At 41.4% G+C, this 20700-nt stretch overlaps 1 protein-coding gene across 6 annotated transcripts in view; it reads left to right on the top strand.

Moving 5' to 3' along the window:
* Nucleotides 1–20700, top strand: part of grik4 (glutamate receptor, ionotropic, kainate 4) — a 255732-nt gene that overhangs the window by 229075 nt on the left and 5957 nt on the right. For 5 of the 6 annotated variants that reach the window (XM_061827586.1, XM_061827585.1, XM_061827587.1 and 2 more), the window contains 5 exons: nucleotides 7403–7512; nucleotides 14111–14284; nucleotides 16075–16164; nucleotides 16272–16437; nucleotides 18543–18768. In XM_061827586.1, the coding sequence (XP_061683570.1) occupies nucleotides 7403–7512; nucleotides 14111–14284; nucleotides 16075–16164; nucleotides 16272–16437; nucleotides 18543–18768 (766 nt within the window). The remainder of the gene's footprint in view (nucleotides 1–7402; nucleotides 7513–14110; nucleotides 14285–16074; nucleotides 16165–16271; nucleotides 16438–18542; nucleotides 18769–20700) is intronic. The other variant, XM_061827589.1, reaches the window with a different exon arrangement.

A 20700-nucleotide genomic window follows, 5' to 3' on the forward strand; every position in this document is an offset into this window, starting at 1 on the left:
AAGCAGGAGCGTGGGGCGACCGCGGGCCGGTCGCTGTCGAAGCAGGAATGGGGGGGAGTAATCAGAGAGTCAGTTGAAACTGCAACATGGGTGTGTCTTGGGAGCGGGTCAGTTGCTAATGCTGCGCAAGCATGAGTCAGCAACGAGTCCGTTGAAACCGCGATGTGGGCGTGTCTCGGGAGCGGATCCATTGCAACAGCGACATGAGCCTTGCTTGGTAGCGGGTCCGTTGCTACTGCGGTGTGCACGTGACTTGTCCGGGAGTCCGTTGCCACAGCGACATGGACCTTGCTCGGTAGCGGATCCATAGCCACGACGCCGGGTCTTTCCTCCTGGGTCCCGTTTTGGCCAGATCGTTCTGTCACGACCCATCGATACGGAGGGAGGACCCAAATGCAAGACACGGGAGATGCAGAGGTAATTTGGGAAAAACATTTATTGTTCCAAGGTCGGGGATCAGGCAGACAGTCAGGTGCAGCAGCGGTAGTCAGGACGTCGGGTGTACAGAGCAGGTCCGCGGGAAGGTAGGAGTCGGTACACGGGAGATCGATCAGAGAAGGCAGGAGTGTCAAAGGAGTCAGGCTTACAGGGTCGGTTGGAGAACAGGCGGAGGTCGGTACACACAGGTTCACGATCAGAGATACGGTAGTGCAGGAACAGGGCATGAGTTGCAATGATCTGGCGTCGGACCAGTCGTCCCCATGGTCCTATATACACCGGGGCCAATCAGCCAGCATGAGGCACAGGTGTGCGCTTCCCAATCAGCGCGGTCGCGCGGGAACCCGCACAGCCAGGGCTGGACCGGCAGAACCATGACAGTTATAGCCCTTTCAGCAAAATAAATTTAAGCGCAGTGCAGCAACAAATGTAGACAGACAATATCACAATACTCAACTATATATATTTTTTTATCCTCTGTGAAAAACATATTTCTGTAGCTTACGGAGTCACCTAGTTGCTAAAATATTCTTCAACTTTTATACTGACCCCTGGTTGCCAAAGCACCCAGAACCAGAAAGAACACAATATCAGTGGGCATGAAACCATGAAGACTCAATGGTTTGATTATTTACATTATATTACTGTATTTTTTTATACAACCCTAGACTTATTTTATGTTCATTAAAAATGTTATGAAAATGTTGCTGGTGTTACATGGGGAGCACAATTATATTCATTTCATTGGAGAATTGTGATTTGAGATATGAATGTTTTCAGTAACAAGTATGGTCACTGAAAAAAACTAAACCCATAAGTATGCAACTATCAACAATGTTTATGTGCCACAGCTGGAAAAATGTTTTTAGAGATTCAGGCTTTTCCAAGTGTTCTTTTTCATGAAGAAGTGAGAGAAACTGGAAAGAGAGGAAATGGAAATGTGGAGGCTTTTTATGCCGTTCCATGTGCAAAATAATGTATCTGCTGCAACTTTCTAGCGGGTTATTTCACCCGCAGCTCTCCAAAGTGTAACGTTGTCTTTTTATACAATTATATTAAGGCACCAGGATCCGCAGTGGAACACCACACACACAAAAATTTATCTATGTGCTCTCATTCTCAATTTGGGATCTTTTGGCCACCATCTGTTGGGATCGCTGCAGCTCTCTTCATCTTTGTAATGGCACCTCAGTGGGAACTTAAAATACCCAGAAGAGGTTACCAGAACACTTCTCCAGTACGCAGCCAGTCTCTACCAGCAAAGAAGAAGAAGAGGAGGAGGAGGCGTGTCAGCACAAAGAGCTATTAACCCAGTCGGAGCAGCGGCAACAGGTTTTCATCATCATTGAGCGTCACACTCCCATCATGTCTGCAAACTGTACATTATCACCTTTTTTTTTTTTTTTTTTTTTTTTATTGCCCTGGCTGCCTAATGCATCAATGAATGTTCGTCTCAAGCTTTAAATGGGCCTTGTTGATCAAGACAAATCCTCAACAAAATGATCCCACCCGCGTGCCGGAAATTTAATTTTGCTAGGGGCCAAGCAACATATTAGGGAGGCATTCAGGTATTCATTGGGTCCCCAAAAACTTAATCATTGACAATTTAGCATCAGGCTAATTTTTGGGGGGGCTGCTGACATGTTATCTGTAGAGCTAGATAAATGATTGCATCAATGGAAACGGAACAGTTGCTCGTGTGATCACCTCCACAATTGAACTGTCCCGTTGACCCTTTCTTGCTCACTCAGCGGCGTCCATCTGCATGGAAGTGAATCATGTTCCGAATGTCCACTCGACACACATGCACAAACAAACAAACACGCACGTGGCAAACACATAAATGCATACATTACTGTGGCACTGCTTCACTCGTAATTGGTTCTGTTTGGAGGACAGTGGCTGTTGGTGATAGATAATAAAAGACTACAGAATATTATTCCCTGTGGTCTTGTACTTTCTAACAGTGGTTGGAAGTGATGAAGTCCAAATGTAGTCAAGTAGATTTCTTCACTTTCTGTACTTTATTTATTTTTCTGATAACTTTTTTTTTGCTCTTTATTTGAAATTACCTAGCTGTACTTTTGAATCCTTATATACAAAATTATAGTTTTGTAGGTTTTTTTCATAGCCTAAAACACCCAGTTAAAGGACAAGCAAGTTATTTTCGAGTAATATGAAATAAAAAGCTGGAAAATGTTTTAAAGTTTCACATTTTATCTACATTTATTGCTTTGTAATGGTGCCATTGTCAGCATACAGTACTCATGAGTATCCATTGACGCATTCATGAGTTGTGAGGAATTAGTGTGCTTCCTAGTTCCTAATCAAATGCTAGAGGCCAGTGGTAACATATTTCACACTCCAGATATGTGTTTTGAATTCCTGAGTTAACACTGCCCGCCAAGTCTTTCTCTCTCTCTCTCTCTCTCTCTCTCTCTCTCTCTCTCGTGATGTGTTCTTGCCCTCGTCAAAACCTGTACAAGCACATCAGCTTTTCTCAGTACAAGATTTCACACCATGTTGGGACGCACCTTAATGATGCTCGAGTGAAATACCACCAGCAGAACGGTGGGGCGACTAGAGCGTCTGCCTCACAGTTCTGACGACTGGCATTCATATCCTGGCTCTGCCTGTGTGGAGTTTTCATGTTCTCCCTGTGCCTGTGTGGGTTATCTCTGGGCAATGCGGTTTCCTCCCACATCTCAAAAACATTAATTGACCCCTGCGTAGAAATTGCGTCATCCGCGTCACTGACCAATCAGAGGCCAGAGATCTGGATAAACCACGCCCCTTTTTGGCATCCGCCGTTCCCTCAGACAACGTTGCATGGTCCAGTATAGCTTTTGTTAGCATTTTATCGCGTATTTGGGTTCTTTAACAATAGATATGGTTAAGAGGTGTAGTCACAGACTTTGTAATAGTGACGACAGGTATCCTGAAAGGCTAGTTGGTGGAGTTCAATTCGTACCCTTTCCAAAACCGAAGACCCAGTACGAAAAATGTCTTCGATGGATCAAACTTTGTGGAAGACGGCATGATCAACTGAATCCATGTAAAATCAACCGGAACAGAAGACCGAGTACGAAAAATGTCTTCGATGGATCAAGCTTTGTGGAAGATCGTATGATCAACTGAATCCATCTAAAATCAACCGGAACAGATATGGTTGCACGAAGGTAAGCCCTATATTTGATTTTCAATACATGTCTCATATAAATGAATTAGCAGTTCTTTGCTTGCATAACATAGCTAAGTGTGAATGATTGACACACTTGATCTGTGTTGAGCGATATTTTGCGATGATCTGACTGCACAAACGTGTCTCTGTTCGGCGCTCCCTAGCGAAGCTAAACTGGACTTTGTTTGTTTGCACAAAGGTATGCCGTATATTTGATTTTCAATACATGTCTTATATAAATGAATTACCAGTTCTTCGCTTGCATAATATAGCTACGTGTGAATGATTGTCACACTTGATCTGTGTTGAGCGATATTTTGCGATGATCTGACTGCACAAACGTGTCCCATTGTTCGCGGCTAATTAGCTAAGCTAAACCGGACTAGCAGTCCTAAAAGCCTTCGACGTGCACCGAGACACCAAGACTGAAGGAAGGATGTTTGAGGACACTATAAAGTAGTGATTGTCGTACTCGGTCGGGACTTGCGTAGGTTCGGCAGTAATTCAAGAATAATTATTGAGGGGAGCGCGTGACGTTACACAAAGAAAACGAGAGAAACAACTCGTAAATCAAGCCTCGCCTTGTTTTCCTTCATACGGCGGTTCACAAACGGCTATACAGATACACATACAGATTCTGCACACAAGTGTGATAGGTAACACGAAAATAGGAAACTGTCAATGACAAATTCGTCTTTGGGTTATAATATATTATATTATGTGGCTTCTCGGTCTTTCTCTGACTCCGGAAAGATCTTGCGCTAATATCAATGGTTTCTCCGTCGATATGCATGTAAATACCATTGAAATACCCCTCGCTGAAATACCTGAAGCCCTGCTGTCTGCTTTTCAACGATATTTCACTATTCGCTAAGAATGCGAGTGAGAAATCAGCTGGTAAATTTCGCTCTAGTATTTTCTTCGTGCGCCGCCATTTTTGCTAATTGTCTGTCTGAGGTTTGCACACGTGGGGTGACGTAACTTCAGGAGGCGTGGTTAAGTGCCCTGTACGGAGGGGTCAATTAACTGGAGACTCTAAATTGCTCTTAGGTGTGATTGTGTGTGCAAATGGTTGTTTGTTTCTATGTGCCCTGCGATTGGCTGGCAACCAGTTCATGGTGTGCGCCAAAAAGATAATTGGGTTAGGCTCCAGCATTCCCGTGACTCTTGTGAGGATAAGCAGCTAAGATAGTGGATGGATGGATGGATGGATGGATGGATGGATGGATGGATGGATGGATGGATGGATGGATGGATGGATGGATGGATGGATGGATGGATGGATGGATGGATGGATGGATGAAATACCTTCCCCCACGAGGGCTGACATCAAAAGATCCATCTGCCTTTAAAACATCTACCTAACTTTTCCTTAGTTTCCCTCTTGATAGCGTATGTGGAACGCAGTAGACAGGCTAACAAACAGCATCATATTATCCATTTGAACTCAATTGATGCAGCAACATCACTAGACATTATTACAATACTCAGGAATGTATTATTTATTCCCTCAAATGATACAACAAGATCAGTAGATAGACATTATTACAATACTCGGGAATGTATTCTTTTTTCTCTAAGAAAATGACAAAGTGGTTGTGAAGCACTTGTTCATTTGTCTGCATGATTTTATTATACTGCCTCCTGGTGGTTGTTACACTTAAAAACGTTACAAAATTTTCAGTCAGGTTGTTAGAGGCTGGAAAAGATTAATGGCATTTCCATTCATTTCACAAGAGAAAGATTTGTGATGCAAGTGTTCTGAGTGATGAGAAATGGTCACAAAACGATTTTTAACTTTTATCAGTAGCTAATTTATCATTTTCCCATTGCCACTTCAGAGCACTAGCAAAGTTGTGTTCCCAAGTACACTGTATTATTTTCTGTCCGATGCACTTTTGTGAGACGGTAACTATTTTGTGTGTAAATGTTTTTTTGCCGTTGTCCGAAGTTATCAAACTGGCTATTGCGCACATAAAGATTCATTTTTACTTGACAAGTTGACAAGCTGGTGTCAAGTTCAAGACGTCCTCCGCCTAAAGGAGTTGAGTGTATTTTCAACTTTTACTAGACTTGCTTTTACTTCTTCTTTCTGTGTGTACTTCAGGACAGAGGGTGACTTATTTTGCTACCTGCACTAAACCGCATTGTTCTCACCAATGTTGTCACCAATCCAAACCATAGATAACAGCCTGGAGCTGCTTTACACTGCTAGCCTTTAATCCCAAAGATCTTAATCTTCTCCCGTTATTTCCAGCAGGGATCCTGGTCAACTGTAGGTCACAGAAATTTAAATTTAGTTTAAGGCTCCAGCGGAGTCCACACAGAAAACCCCTGCACAGCAAGAGCGTTCTGCTCTTACAGTATAGCGTGTGATGTACTCGAGATGATCACCACAACACACCACACATAATAACATCTCAACCGGCAATCTCGACTTTCCAAAGCACATATATGGACCAAGACAGACCAGATTGTCAGCCTCGACACTTTTCTGAACAGATCGTGGAGCGGAAAACACCCATTTGCACAGACCAGATCACAGGATAATCGCTCAGGATAATCTATCAGATGCATTTGCTTGGTCAGAACGGGCCACCTTTTCCTCATGTGCACCCCACCAAAGTGCCCAAATCTGATCTGCAACCAGCAATATATCAGTGAACACCTGGGAAAAACATGGCGGGAGAAGCTGCTGCATTCAAGGCGTCTATTCAAAGCATTTAAATGGTGTAATCATACATATCTAATTGATTAATTACTGTAATTTGGTGTAATACACTATATTATACTGGAATTAGTTTAGAGTTTTTCTGTGGCTTTAACATGATAGCGATATCAACAGAAATTGCTATAATATAAGAGATTGTTCAATTTGGAGGGGCAGGTAGAAAAAGAGGGTACCCTGAGTTGTCACAGCGGTGTTGACACAATATTGGTAAACTTGCACAACACAATCATGGCCAATAGAAAGGGAGACAGACTCCCTGTGTGTTTTGACCTACATGGTAAATAAAGATAATTCTGATTTTGATTCTGATTGATGGGTCAGGTTAAAGTTAAGGTTGTAACATTTTGGTTACTTTTCAGATGAGCATCGTTGTCTTTGTAAATGCAGAGCTTAATGTATTTTTTAAACAGCTTTATTGGATATCATCGTATGGGCCAGGTATGCTTGATGTTTTGTTTTGTCTTGTTGATGGTTTTTTATATTTTACCTTTGTTTCCTCCCATTAATTGAGTCGTTTATGCTTGTTGTACATTGTGTTGTTAAGCACTTAACATAAATTGTGTCAATTCATCTTTTTTGCATCTTAATCCTTGGGAATAGAAACTCTTATTTGCCATGATATATCAATATTCCGCACCACTCCCCCCTATTTACTATCCATGGGAGACCAGTTTTATGACTGTTGATCTAAATGTTTCCGTGCAAACAAGAGCATATAATTGTAATGCTATCAGTTTACAGCAGGGAAATCTATGCTTATCACATCCAACTAGCATTGTTTACTGCCACACTGTTGCGGACAGCTGTAAAAGTCGATTAACTCACAGTAAACTCAGCCTGGCAATTTAATGTGGAACTTTGGCCACTAATTAATCTCATTGACTGTATGGAGATGATGTTGTTGACGTGCTCCTCGTCACCTTTTTGAGAGGGCACGTTTAAATGTTCAAGCCTCCTGCTTTGAATGCCCTTGTCAGGTTAGATTAAGTGATTTAAAGATGATCAAAATTTGACCGTGTGGATATAAACACCGTCCTGTGTGTTTCTTTCAGGGTCGTCGGCCGGGCTACTTCTCTTTCCTGGACCCGTTCTCTCCGGGCGTGTGGCTCTTCATGCTATTGGCCTACTTGGCCGTGAGCTGCGTGCTCTTCCTGGTGGCCAGGTAGACACACAAATGCCATTCGTAATGTTTGCAAACGCCACCGGGTACTGCCACAAGTGAGAGATAGCGACTGACCATCACTGAGCTGAATTGAAAGTGATGGCAAAACCTTGTTTCGGGTCACAGGTTTTTATTATAGATAACCTTGGAAAATGTACCATAATTCCCGGCCTACAGAACGCCCATGGTAATAAGCTTCACCCATCTGTAAAGGAAATACCATTTGGTACATACATATGCCGTAGCTGTGTAAAAGCCGCAATTGCCCACAAAGAAAGACGGTACAGTTTAACGTAGAGTTTAACGCTAGCGCCGCTATGCTAACACTAGCGCCGCTGCGCTACTAGGGATGGTTAAAAAATACATACTAGTGAAAATCACTGAGACATGGCAGTAACACGGTAGCACAGTGCTAACAGGGCCTGACAGGAAAAGGCAGTTCCTTGGCACATATATTCCACCGGTCTCACTCTTACCTTTTCCACTCAAATGCGCCCAGGTGGCCGTTAGAAAATATGCACAAATTAGCCTCATTGCCACATAAACCACAGGGTTGAGAGAGTGTGAAAAAAGTTGCACCTTATAGGCCGGAAATTGCGGTATATTTATTAATCGACCAAAACCTGTGATTCCATCCATCCATCAATTTTCTATTGCTTATCCAAGGTGGGGTCGCGGGGTCAGTAGCTTTATAGAGACACGCAGATTTCCCCCTCCCCAGCCACTTCATCCAGCTCACAAGGCATTCCTGGGCCAGCCAAGAGACGTAGTCTCTTCATCTTGTCCTGGGCCATCCCCGGGGTCTTTTCCCAATGGAACGTGCCCAGAACACCTCACCAGGGAGCCATTTGAGAGGCATCCAGATCAGATGCCCCAGCAACCTCATCTGGCTTTTCTCCAGGTGGAGGAGCAGTGGCTCTACTCTGAGCCCCTCCCGGATGACCAAGCTATCTAAGGGATAGCCTGAATTCCCTGCAGAGGAAACGCAATTCGGCCACTTGTATCCACAATCTTGTTCTTTTGGTCTTGACCCACACCTCATGACCGTAGGTGAGGGTAGGAACATAGATCGCCCAAGCCCCATCTCCAGGGACCTGTGAGTTAGGAAGCCAAATTGTTATGGAGGGCTATTTTATAATTTATTTATTTATTTTTTTTTTTTTTGCTTTGACTTGGGAAGAAAAAATTGAGATATGAGCAATACAATTGCTACATGGTGGTATCAAGATCAGTATAACTTGCTTAAGAGGCTTAAAGCTATTTACTAAGTGCAACTGTTGTTTGTTAAACAGTTCAGGGTGTACCCCGCTTCCTGCCCGATGACAGCTGGGATAGGCTCCAGCACTCCTGCGACCCTTGTGAGAATAAGCAGCTTGGACAATGGACCTGTTCAATGGACCAAGCGGGTTAGAAAATTGATGGATGGCTAAAAAACAGACAAATAAAATTACACATTTTGTATTCAAATCAAGCACATAACTTTCACCTTATGCAAAGCTTCTCTTGCTTACTGCTAACACACAATTCAAAACGCCATAGGGCTGACAAACCTAACATGGATGTTTTGGAGTTATCACCAATAGATATTTGAATGCAAACAGTGCACCAGCACACATCGACAGACAATGCAACAAAAATGACTCAGTTTACAAAGCAGTTGTTCGTATTCGCTCATAATCCCATGTACCGTGTATATTATGCTTCCCTCCGGTGGCAAAGCTCTAAGAGGTGCTGTACACTGTAAAACAGTTACCAGGTAAACATTTTTTTACATTCTATTTTATTATATTATCACTGTCACTATCACAATTAAAAAAGGTTTTTATTACAAAATACCTTACATACATTGTTTTGTTGTTTTACTATTGAAGGGCTGGAACAGCTTCAATCAATTCACATTAATTTTAGTGAGGAATGATGATTTGAGTAAAGAGTATTTTGAGTTATGAATGTGCACATAGAGTGACTTAAACTAGAAATTAAAATTGTTGTTCTAGAAAAGATTCGATAACTGCTTGCTGTTGTAATCACGAAAATCATCAGGTTTGTGGAAGACAGAAAATGTATGTATGGATAATAATAATAATGAGACATTCCTTATATGCACTTTTGGCTAATTGTTTTAGAGGAATTTAGCAAAACATAATGCCGAGCCTACGAGTTAGCATCAGCCCTTAAACTTGCTATTTTACAATCATGAGAGCCATTAATCCAAGCAATAGAAAAGTCCTTTAATTAGCCAGTCCCTGAATTATCTTAAATATGGAGCAATTCCCACCATGTCGGGTCATGATGAATCGACTTACTTATTTTTTAGTTTTAATGAACTGACCTGAAACCTTCTTTCAACTTCACAGATTCAAAGTACGGCAGAAGAGAGGTTGACTAAAATCACCATTTTGTTTTCTAAATGTCTCTGCTTTTGTCAAATGACATGAAAGGGTTTGTTTGCTCGTGTTGCTGTTGGAAATCACTAAATCTATCACCTCGGAGTATGTGTGAAGTCATTGTCAAAAGGTCTACTGTGAGAGAAAGGAGACAAAAGGGACCAGAGAGCAGGGTAGTGTTTTTGTGGTTCGTTCTATGAGGGGAAAAGACATGTTTTTATCCTTTTCACTCAAGTCTCTACAGGCGTTCATAGCCACCAAAGAGAGAAGAGATGGTTTCTTGCCTGGAACTGCTCTTCGACATAACACTGACATCGAGTGGTCAGATTGAGAACTGAAACTCAAAAAGGAAGCAATTTAAGAGAATCCATCCATCCATTTTCCACTGAAAAGCAGTTATTTCCACCCCCTGTGCCTTAGCACATTGGTGAGCCATGAGACATCATCAGCTGTGCTACGCTACATTAGCTGTGTATTCCTATTACTCAAAGTATGCTTTGGTGAATAGCTGTTGCTTGAGAACTTTTGTTTGTTTGTTTGTTTGTTTACCCACAAGCAGGGAAGTAACATTACAGATTTTATTTGGGAGGGAGTTCCAGAGGTGGGACACACACACCGACCAATTGCACAGTGCACATCAACAGGCACACTGCAATGGAAAAACTGTGATGAGGTTTGACATGTTGAGGATCCATATTCGATATACTAGATTGTATTATTAGATATACTCTATTTCATAATCGTAAGACAAAAACATGGTGCAATTATCAAGTAAGAATGAGATTACCACAAAGATAGGAAACAGGCTAGAATTTCGGCAAGTGAGACTCTCCACTTTGCTTCTTGGCAAAAGGTACATATAAAATTACGAATACAATAAAGTATTTCGGTAAAACACAATACAGTGTCATGGATCATTTTACACTTGCAACTATGTGAGTACCAGGAGGCACATGTCATGGAAAAAATGAGTCTCACTCCTGGACCAATGAGTCCCTGCAACATATCATCAAGGAATACAGATACAGTAATCCTCCATTACTTAGCAGTTCTTGTTTAATGGTTCTGCTATTTTGCAAGGGTTTTTTTTTATAGTTGTTACTCTGTAACCTTTTATCTTTCATACAATTTGTACAGTATTTTTGTGTTTTACCAGTTCAGGGTGTCTGGTTCAGTTAGCTGGGATGCGTTGGAGCACTCCCGCGATCCTTGTGAGGATAAGTGATAAACGTGGGAAAAATAAAGTTAGTTGTTTAGTATCTTGACATAACAGTGAAGTGTCAAATAATTTTGCATTATTTAATTTCACCAATCCTAACCATTGGAAAGGTTATGATGGTTCAAAAGCTTTTTGTTTTTTTTTTTGTTCTTTTGCGGAACTTTATTATGGTGTTTCACATATTATGCACTTTTAATAAGAGCTCCCAGTGCGAACTTCCCACTTAACAGGCTTTGTGCATCTTCACTTAAACAGCTCGTGTTTTGTCATTTTGTGATTTATTAATACATTAATTTCATGGCTGCGCATTTATGAGCTGAGAACAGCTGACTGGGAATAAGATATATAGTGAGGGAAATAAGTATTTGAACACTCTGTGATTTCGCAAGTTCTCCCACTTTGAAATCATGGATGGGTCTGAAATTTTCATGTTAGGTGCATGTCCACGGTGAGAAACATAAACTAAAAAAAACCTGGAAATCAAAATGTATGATTTTTTTAACAATTTATTTGTATGTTCCTGTTGCAAAAAGTATTTGAACACCCATGAAAGTCATTGTTCATATTTAGTACAATAGCCTTGTTACAAATGTAACAATGTAAATGTTTCACAGTCCGCCAGGTATTTTGGCCCATTCCTCCACACATATCTTCTCTTGATCAGCCAGGTTTCTAGGCTGTCACTTAGAAACAAATAGCTTGAACTCCCACCAAAAATGTTCTATTTGGTTTAGGTCTGGTGACTGGCTGAACCAGTCCAGAACCTAGATGTGCTTCTTACAAAGCCACTCCTTGGTTTTGCTGGCTGTGTGCTTCGGGTCATTGTCATGTTGAAAGACATAGGCACGACCAATCTTCAATCCTCCAACTGAGGGAAGGAAGTTGTTCCCCAAAATCTCGCAATGCATGGCCTCTTCTTAATACAGTGCAAAACACCCCCAAAGCATGATGCTTCCACACCGATACTTCATAGTAGGGATAGTATTCCTCATTCTTCCTCCTCCAAACACGATGACTGGGTTTAAGACTAAAAAGTTCTATTTTTGTCTCATCTGACCACAAAATGTTTCCTTCATAACGTATTTCAGTTCGAATTCTGCATAAAAAAAACTGCATAATATTAGCAAAAAGGTGTATTGAATACCTTCCATACACTTTAATAGTTGGCAAATTCCTGATTGTGTGGGGTGAACAGGTGTCTTCATGCAGCTAATGAGCTCAAACAGATGGATCTAATATAGAATAATAAATGGACTGTAGGTTGACTGTTTAGAGGCAGACTAACATGTCTTTGGGGGCTAGAATTATTGCTGATCGTCAAGTGTTCAAATACTTTTTTGCAGCTGTAACATACAAATAAATTATTTTAAAAATCATACATTGTGATTTCCAGATTTTTTATTCTTTTTTACTTCTATGTCTCTCAATTCTGGACTGTCAATGATTTCAAAGTAGGAGAACTTGCAAAATCCCAGGATTTTGAAATATTTGTTTCCTCACTATATATTCAAATGAATTAAAAATATTGTTTTTGTCCTACAAGATTCGGAAGTGTTTGATTTTTTCAAACTAAAACGACGAAACCTTGAGAGAGAAAAAAACATTTGTTTTATCTCCCTTCACCTAAACCTTGCTCTCTTCAGGTACATGATTACTCTTATTCCTCTCTGGCCATATTTTCAACATTTTTCACCTGCTTGATTCAAAGTTTTCCACTTACAGATCATCAGATTGGTCTTATACATATAAAGCACACTCTATGTACCGTTATGATTGCGCTATACTGTCCTTGTCTCGGTTTAAAAATAAAGTGACACATTGAACGGTACTCATAATTAAGAGACACTCCATAGCCTGCAGTGCTAGCATTATGTTTTAAAAGTTGACGAACCTGAAGTGCACTGATTCGGACTTCACCTTAGTCTCTCAGGTCCCGCGACACGGCGTCATACTCAGCAGAGAGAAAGATCCTTGTTACAACAAACGCGTCCTCGGCTTGCATTTCACTATGAAATGCTACCAAACCTTCGCCATTTGTCTTTTTTCTCTCTTCTCAATTTGCCGTTGCATTTTGCAAATCGCTATCATGGCGCTTCGGAGTCAAACGCTTCACTTCTGTCCGCGCATCAGTGACATTTGCGCAACATGCCATATATACCTTATACTGCATCTTCCTTCATGAGCAAAATACAAATTATGACCTAGAAACTGCGATCCAAGACCATTTACATATGCACATACATAATTAAGCAATAATAAGTGTCTGGGGACCCACATTCACAAAACCTTTTGCAACCCTCATTGTTTGTGTGCATTTAGGACGTGGGATACACATCCTACAAGATCCCTGCAGTATATACATTATACTGTATACTGTAGGTACAGCTTGGCGGTACCGGAGCAGCCACCGACCACCTGGTCCTGGCTTATGCTGAAAACCCAGAAACCTCACACACTACACGCCTGTTCAGCTGATTTTGTGCGTGTCATTCAGTTTGCAGAGAGTCCTAGAAAACAGATTCCAGTACAGTACTATAGTAGCTACATATTACTTAGACTACTTGTAAATAGAGTGGCATGTTTTTGGGACTGAAAGATGAATCTGCATCCATCACAATTCTTTTAAGTGCTGTTTGAAAGCTAAAAATACTGTACATAATTGGGCTCAATATATTGTGTCTTATCTCAATCTGAATTTCTTCTCATTTTAGCTGATCTTTACATTTCTTAACTAATGAAAAGTTCTCACTAAAAACTTAACTTTTCTGAACTGTTTCATATACTACAAACTTTAGTATCAAAGCAGGCAGCACATAGGAATGCGAAGTTACTAGACACTCTGGAGGCAACTAAAAGGCCTTTTAGGTGTTGGAGCTAAACTCGCTCTCCTTCTCTGTTGTTCTGTTAATGCCAACACTTCAACTCACTTGTATTCCCACTCACGCTGCTTGCCTCCAGCCCAGTACACCGTCGCATGTCATGTTCCCCACAGATTGACACCTTACGAGTGGTACAACCCGCACCCCTGCCTGAAAGGACGCTGCGACCTGCTCATCAACCAGTACTCCCTCGGAAACAGCTTGTGGTTCCCTGTCGGGGGCTTCATGCAACAAGGGTCCACCATTGCTCCCAGGGCGCTGTCCACACGTTGTGTCAGCGGAGTCTGGTCAGTGTTGTGCACTCATCATGTTTGCCGGTCATCTCATCGTTAGTCATTGGTCAGTTACTTTGTTAGGCTGCCTTCAGGTATCAAATCTTTCATGGCCTGTGGCTTGAAAGTTTGTTCTTTGGCCCATCTCACACCGCTAATTTTAATAGAAATCAGTTCTTTTTTGAGGAATGTCAGGCCTTCTTTTTTTTTTTAACTGAAAACAGATTTTTAAAAATAATCTTTGTGTCATGGCCATTGTATGAGACACTTCAGAAAGATTTTTAAAACCACAAATACTGGGAAATATTTCGCTGTAACTAATACCAATACAAAAGCCTATGAAAACTGAAGCAATACTTCCCATTGGGAATGATGTAGGTCCAATTAATCCATTCCAAAAATATAAAAAAAAAATACATTATGAAATGAATAAAATACAAATACGTAATACATATTATATCTATATCTATATCTATATCTATATCTATATATATATAATACAATAAATTTAATCAATAATAATCATGCTGAAAAATGTGAGATAACAGCTGTTGGATCTCGAATCATATAGCAGTTTTAAAATACTGAAGCCCTGAGGAACACCGGAGGACTTCAACGTGGAATAGCTTCGTATTGCGATCTGCAATCGCTTTTAAAAAAATCTAGACAAAAAGTTTGTAAAAATGTGGAGATTGTAAGAAAGGAGGAAATTACTGCAATTCCCGGCCTACAGAGCACACCTGGTTATAAGCCTCACCCAGTACATTTGTAATGGAAATACCATTTGGTACATACATGGGCCGCAGTGTGTAAAAACCGCAAGTGGCCACATTGAATCACAAGATATTTACAAAGAAAAATGGTACACAGAGAGTTTAATACTAGCGCCGCTGCACAAATGCTAATTCTACTGCCGCAGTGACACTAACGCTAGTGCAGCACTAACAGGGCCGGTTAAAAAAACATATTGGTAAAAATCACTGAGACACCGCACTGACCCACTAGCGCAGCGCTAACAGTACCGGACTGGTAAAAGTCCCTTTCTCGGCACATATATTCCACTGGTCTCACTCTTACTTTTTCCGCTCGAGTGCCCCCTTGCGGCTGTTTGAAAAAAATGCACAAATTAGCCGCATCACCGCATGTTTGAAAGCTTGTGAAAAAAGTCGCGGCTTATAGGCTGGAAATTACGGTAGCTTGTTTGGAACTAATTGTTGGAGTCTGCCTGCGTTCAGCACTGAAAATCCCCCCATCGCAGGTTATTAGTGTTTATCATCAATGAAAAAATGAGAATTCTCCTCCTTCCAGGGGTAAAGTCCTTGAAATCTATCTTAAGGAATATTATCTAATAAGTAAATCATTTCAAGGCTTATATTGTAATTGACAAGAACATTAAGATTTATCTGTTTGCCATTTCGACTGTTGATACTCACTCATTGACACTGACACCAGCGCTACTGCAACTGACAGGAGTGTCTAGCTATTGCTGTCATTGTTTACACAGATCTGCTCTCAATATGAAAACGTTAAAAGCTTCTGTAGTTATGATAAAAAGCTGTCCTCTTCTCACCATTTCCTCTTCTCTGATCTACTCTGAAAACTCAGGTCCACTTTCCTCTGAAAATTTCATCTCCCAAAAGGGGGGCGTACCAAATTCATAAAATGATCCTAATCACTTGTAATTTGTAGCTCTTGACACTCTGAGATGTAGCTGTTTAATCAAACACAGGAGTAAGTATATCTTTGGCTCATGGTCTTCATTTGATCTTCACACATCTTTCTACCATATGTCTTCTGTTCTTCAGTTCACCAGGATGTTTATTCCCTTTCATCCCGTGCCGACATTGTCATCTTCATTCAAAGAATGAACACGCTGCCGTGTTTTCACGTCAAAGGTGTTCTATCATTGTAATGCTCCTCACTGTCCCGCGCAATTTATCTCCATACACCTGTCTGCTCCTTTGCATAAGTGGATACATATGCTCTTCTCTCCTCCGCGCAGGTGGGCGTTCACATTAATCATAATCTCGTCGTACACTGCCAACCTGGCCGCCTTCCTCACCGTTCAGAGGATGGAGGTGCCCATTGAGTCGGTGGATGACCTGGCGGATCAGACGGCCATAGAGTATGGCACCATGCACGGGGGCTCCACCATGACCTTTTTCCAGGTCAGCGCTGACAATCATCATTTCTTTGGATAGATCAGGTTATGTTTGTGGTAATCACTCAATAGCAGGGGTGCTCAATGCATCGATCGCGAGGCAGTCTTGGTCGATCGCGGGATGGTATGGCAAAAAAAAAAAAAAAACGTCAGCCAATGTTCCCTCTAAACTGCGCGCGTGCGCAATTGTGCACCGCTGATGCAGTCTCTTCGCAGATATACTGCGTCGTGCGCAAAAAAAAATCCAATGCAAATTGAATGTATAACGTCCAGCTATTCAGTATGTGGCATTTTGCAATGTGATTCAATGAGTGAGGAATGACTGGTTGTTACATCCAATGGCAAAATTCACATACGTACTGTAAAAAATGAAAAGAAGAAGCCACTGGTTTCTTTGAGGCAGCACAAGGAACTTTCTCTAAACACGACAACTGCTCAGCAACACTTTCTTTTTCCTAGTTTACCTTACACCCGGCCCCCATCCCCGCTCTTAAAGACGTACACTGATAATTACAAATGTTACAGTACTTACGCAGCCCATGAATGTGTTTTATAATGACAGCGTCCACCACCGCTGCTTTAGTTAGCAACACAGTCTGGGCAACGTAGAGCAAAGACGAGCTTGGCATACTGCTTATGTTTATTCTCTATATTAATGGAGAAAGTTAAAAAAGAAATGCTGTTGTTTCAAGATGTCAGAGTATGTAAATAATCAAAGAAAAAGTTTGGTCTAAAGCCAAAGGAGAAAGTGCAGGATGAGATGGTGTGTAATTTTAAAATTCCACCTTGGCACAGCCTGATCCAGGATGAAAGCACAGACAATACAGTGCACAAAAAGCTAATTCTGTATTTTAAATATACATATATATTTATATGTAGTATAATATATCACATAACATTAATAACATAACAATGGGAGCATCATCACCCCCACCCTCGTCGTTGGTAGCTCGTGAGAGGCTGGCTGCTTGAAAAGTAGATGTTGGGGTAAAAAAAATCTGGCCACAACTGGTCAATAGGAAACACATGTAGGTTGACCCAAGAGTCCTTTTAATAGATGGTTGATTGGTGATGTTATCCCACACGTCACATTCCTGTGTAGTGCTAATCGAAGGTTTCCTGGCTCCTCGACCACGACAACTTGGTAGCTTTCTCCTCAGAGACAAAGCAGCAAGTCTCAAATGAAGCAGCCACCATGAGTTTAGTGAGGGGAAAAAACTGTGAAAAATAGAGGAAGTTGGTGACAGGGGAAGCGATGTAGTGAAGAATGTTATCGTGTGAAGCAGTAATATACATTTGCCTGGTGGCTGCTTCCCTGTGTGCTTTACTGCCCAACAGACTGTTAATTATGTCAATAAAGACAAGCTCAAATAAAGAGAAGGAAAAGTTAGAATTCTAATTGAAAAATGTGTTCCGCAAGGAGAGCAGATAAAAGAAAACTTCAATATAAATTGGGAAAATGTCCACTGCCGCTACTTCTGTTGGAAAAGCCGAGTTCATGTCAAGTTAGATGTAATTTTAAGAAAGCACAGTCCATCAGTTGCAATCATAAAACTTTTTTGTACGGTAACATTTCAGGCAGACAGTGTAGGATGTGGTCCTGATGTAAATAACAAAGATCTGTTAGTAATTGACGTTTTGATGCCTCAAACTGGCAGCAGAGGACTACTGTGGTCTAAATGGAGCTCCTGACTTCAACATAGTTTCTTGGCACTAAGATACCAAAAGATGGTGGAAAATCACTGCTTTCTTCTAAATGAACTCACTTCAAACTCATTCCTTGCCACCAAAATGCCTCAAAACTATTTTTGTTTCAATTAAGTTCCTTAAGGTGGGACGGTGGCGCAGCTGTACCTACTTCCTTGGTACCAAGATGGCACAAGATATTTAATAAACGAGTGGGGACTTGATTACAACTGACATGGGGCCTTGTTGATATCACATGTCCTGTTACAAAAAAAAAACTAATTTAATGTGGTCCAGATAAAACTATAATACCTGTGTTCTGCACAAAAATGCAACGGATAGATAACAAATCTAGTGTTGTACTTGTCAGAATGTTGTTTTCCACCTTTGGCAAAATATGAATCTATATCTTTCACAACTCTGCAGAATTCACGGTACCAGACGTACCAACGAATGTGGAACTTCATGCACTCCAAGCAACCCAGCGTGTTTGTGAAGAGTACGGAGGAAGGCATTGCCCGGGTCCTCAATTCCAACTACGCCTATCTGCTGGAGAGTACCATGAATGAGTACTATCGCCAGAGGAACTGCAACCTGACACAGATTGGCGGTCTGCTCGACACCAAGGGCTATGGTATCGGAATGCCACTGGGTGAGCTGCTGGGGGTGGGGGTGGGGGTGACAGAAGAGAACTAAAGTTTGATATAAAATGAATTCATCTGATGTTTCTTCAATTCATTACGCCCCTGCAAAACCAACTTGAGGAGCGAGTGAATTAGTTGGAGGATTTGACGTAAAAAGTTAAATTGAAAAGTAACGCCTGAGCAAAGGCAAACTATTAGTAGCTGTCATTCGGGAGGAAAGATGATGCAAAAAAAAAGAGAGAAACTCTACCAAGCTTTGATAGAGCATCTCTTTCCATACTGTGATGAGTGAAGGCAAGATAAGAGAGTTTAAAATTTGGCTCCCTGTTGCGCCACGACTCGCTGGCTGCTCAGGGAATCAAATGTCTGCTGTCACCTCGACTTTGAACACACGTTGAGTGAAGGTGTTGATGGAAGGGAAACACAAAAGTAAACAGGATTCATTTAAGTTACTCTCAAAGAAGGCTAAGCTCAATTTTACACTGCATACTGTCTTTGTCTCAAACCGAAATCTCTTCTTGGATAACTGAAGTGTGCATTGGCAAAACATCATTTTATGAAAGTTGCACTTCATTTTACAACTATATTAGTACAGTTGACATCTTTTCCAAGAAACAAACTGTCATTTGGCCAATTTTTATTATTACTTTTTTGCTCTGACTTAACAAAAAAAAAAATGTTACAATACAAGTGTTAAATAGTGCCGGAAAAACTAATTTCTCACTTCAATGAGCAGCAGTTTGACATAATAAACAATTCTTCAAAAAGAGGCTCCCAGCAATTAATGCCACCCCCAGTTGAAATTTAGTGTCACACTAAACATAAAACATAGACAACTACACATACATTTAAAAGAAGAACGTCACTTCTTTGTTTACTAACTAACATAAATTGGGAAACACGTATTGTAGTGCCCCCAGGTGGCCAAGATGTGTACACCAGCTGGAGCAGCTCAATATATATCGAATTGAAGCAGAAAAATATGAATAAAATATTACATTTCTTTTCATACCATTTATTTACCTCATTATGGTTTTACCATCGAGGCCCTGTAGCTTAGTGGCTAGAGCACTGGTTTGGTAAACCAGGGGTTGTTGGTTCACATCCCACTGGGGCCTCCACTCCCTGAGAAGGGTTGTGTCAGGAAGGGCATCCGGAGTTAAAAATTGTGCCAAACATATATGTGCGTCATCTGAGATGGCATGCTGTGGTGACCCTGAAAAGGAACAAGCTGAAAGGAAGTTTCTATTATGGTTTCTCCATCAGTCCATTTTATGACACAAATCCAGGGTTGGGTAGCACAGACAGCAGCCTGAGCAGGGAAGCTCAGACTTCCCACTCCTGAATTTACCTGAGGTTTCCCGAGGCGCTCCAAAACAAACCAGCAGGCAGTCTCTCAAAATTGTCATATCAGTCATCCTCGGGCTTCCTTTCCATGGGATTTTCCTGGAGCACCTCACCAACGTGGCAGCATGGTGGACGACTGGTTAGAGTGTCTGCCTCAGAGTTCTGAGGACTGGGGTTCAAATCCCAGCCCCACCTCTGTGGAGTTTGCATCTTCTCCCCGTGCCTGCGTGGGTTTTCTTCGGGCATTCCACTTTCCTCCTAGATCCCAAGAACATGTATTAATTGGGGACTCCAACTTGCCCTGAGGTGTGATTGTGAGTACTAATGGTTCTTTGTTTCTATGTGCCCTGTGATTGGCTGGCAACCAGTTCTTGGTGAACCGTGCCTTCTGCCAGGTGACAGCTGGGATTGGCTCCAGCACTTACGCAACCCTCGTGAGGATAAATGGCTCAGAAAATGGATGCATGGACCTCATCAGGGAGGCAGGCATCCAGGAGATATCCTTGGAAGATGCCCGAGCGACCTCATCTGGCTCGTCTCAATGAGTAAGAGCAGCGGCTCTACCCTCCGCATCTCTTAGTTGGCTCAATTTC

This window comes from Syngnathoides biaculeatus, chromosome 8, assembly GCF_019802595.1.
Source record: "Syngnathoides biaculeatus isolate LvHL_M chromosome 8, ASM1980259v1, whole genome shotgun sequence".
Classification (NCBI taxonomy): Eukaryota; Metazoa; Chordata; class Actinopteri; order Syngnathiformes; family Syngnathidae; genus Syngnathoides; species Syngnathoides biaculeatus.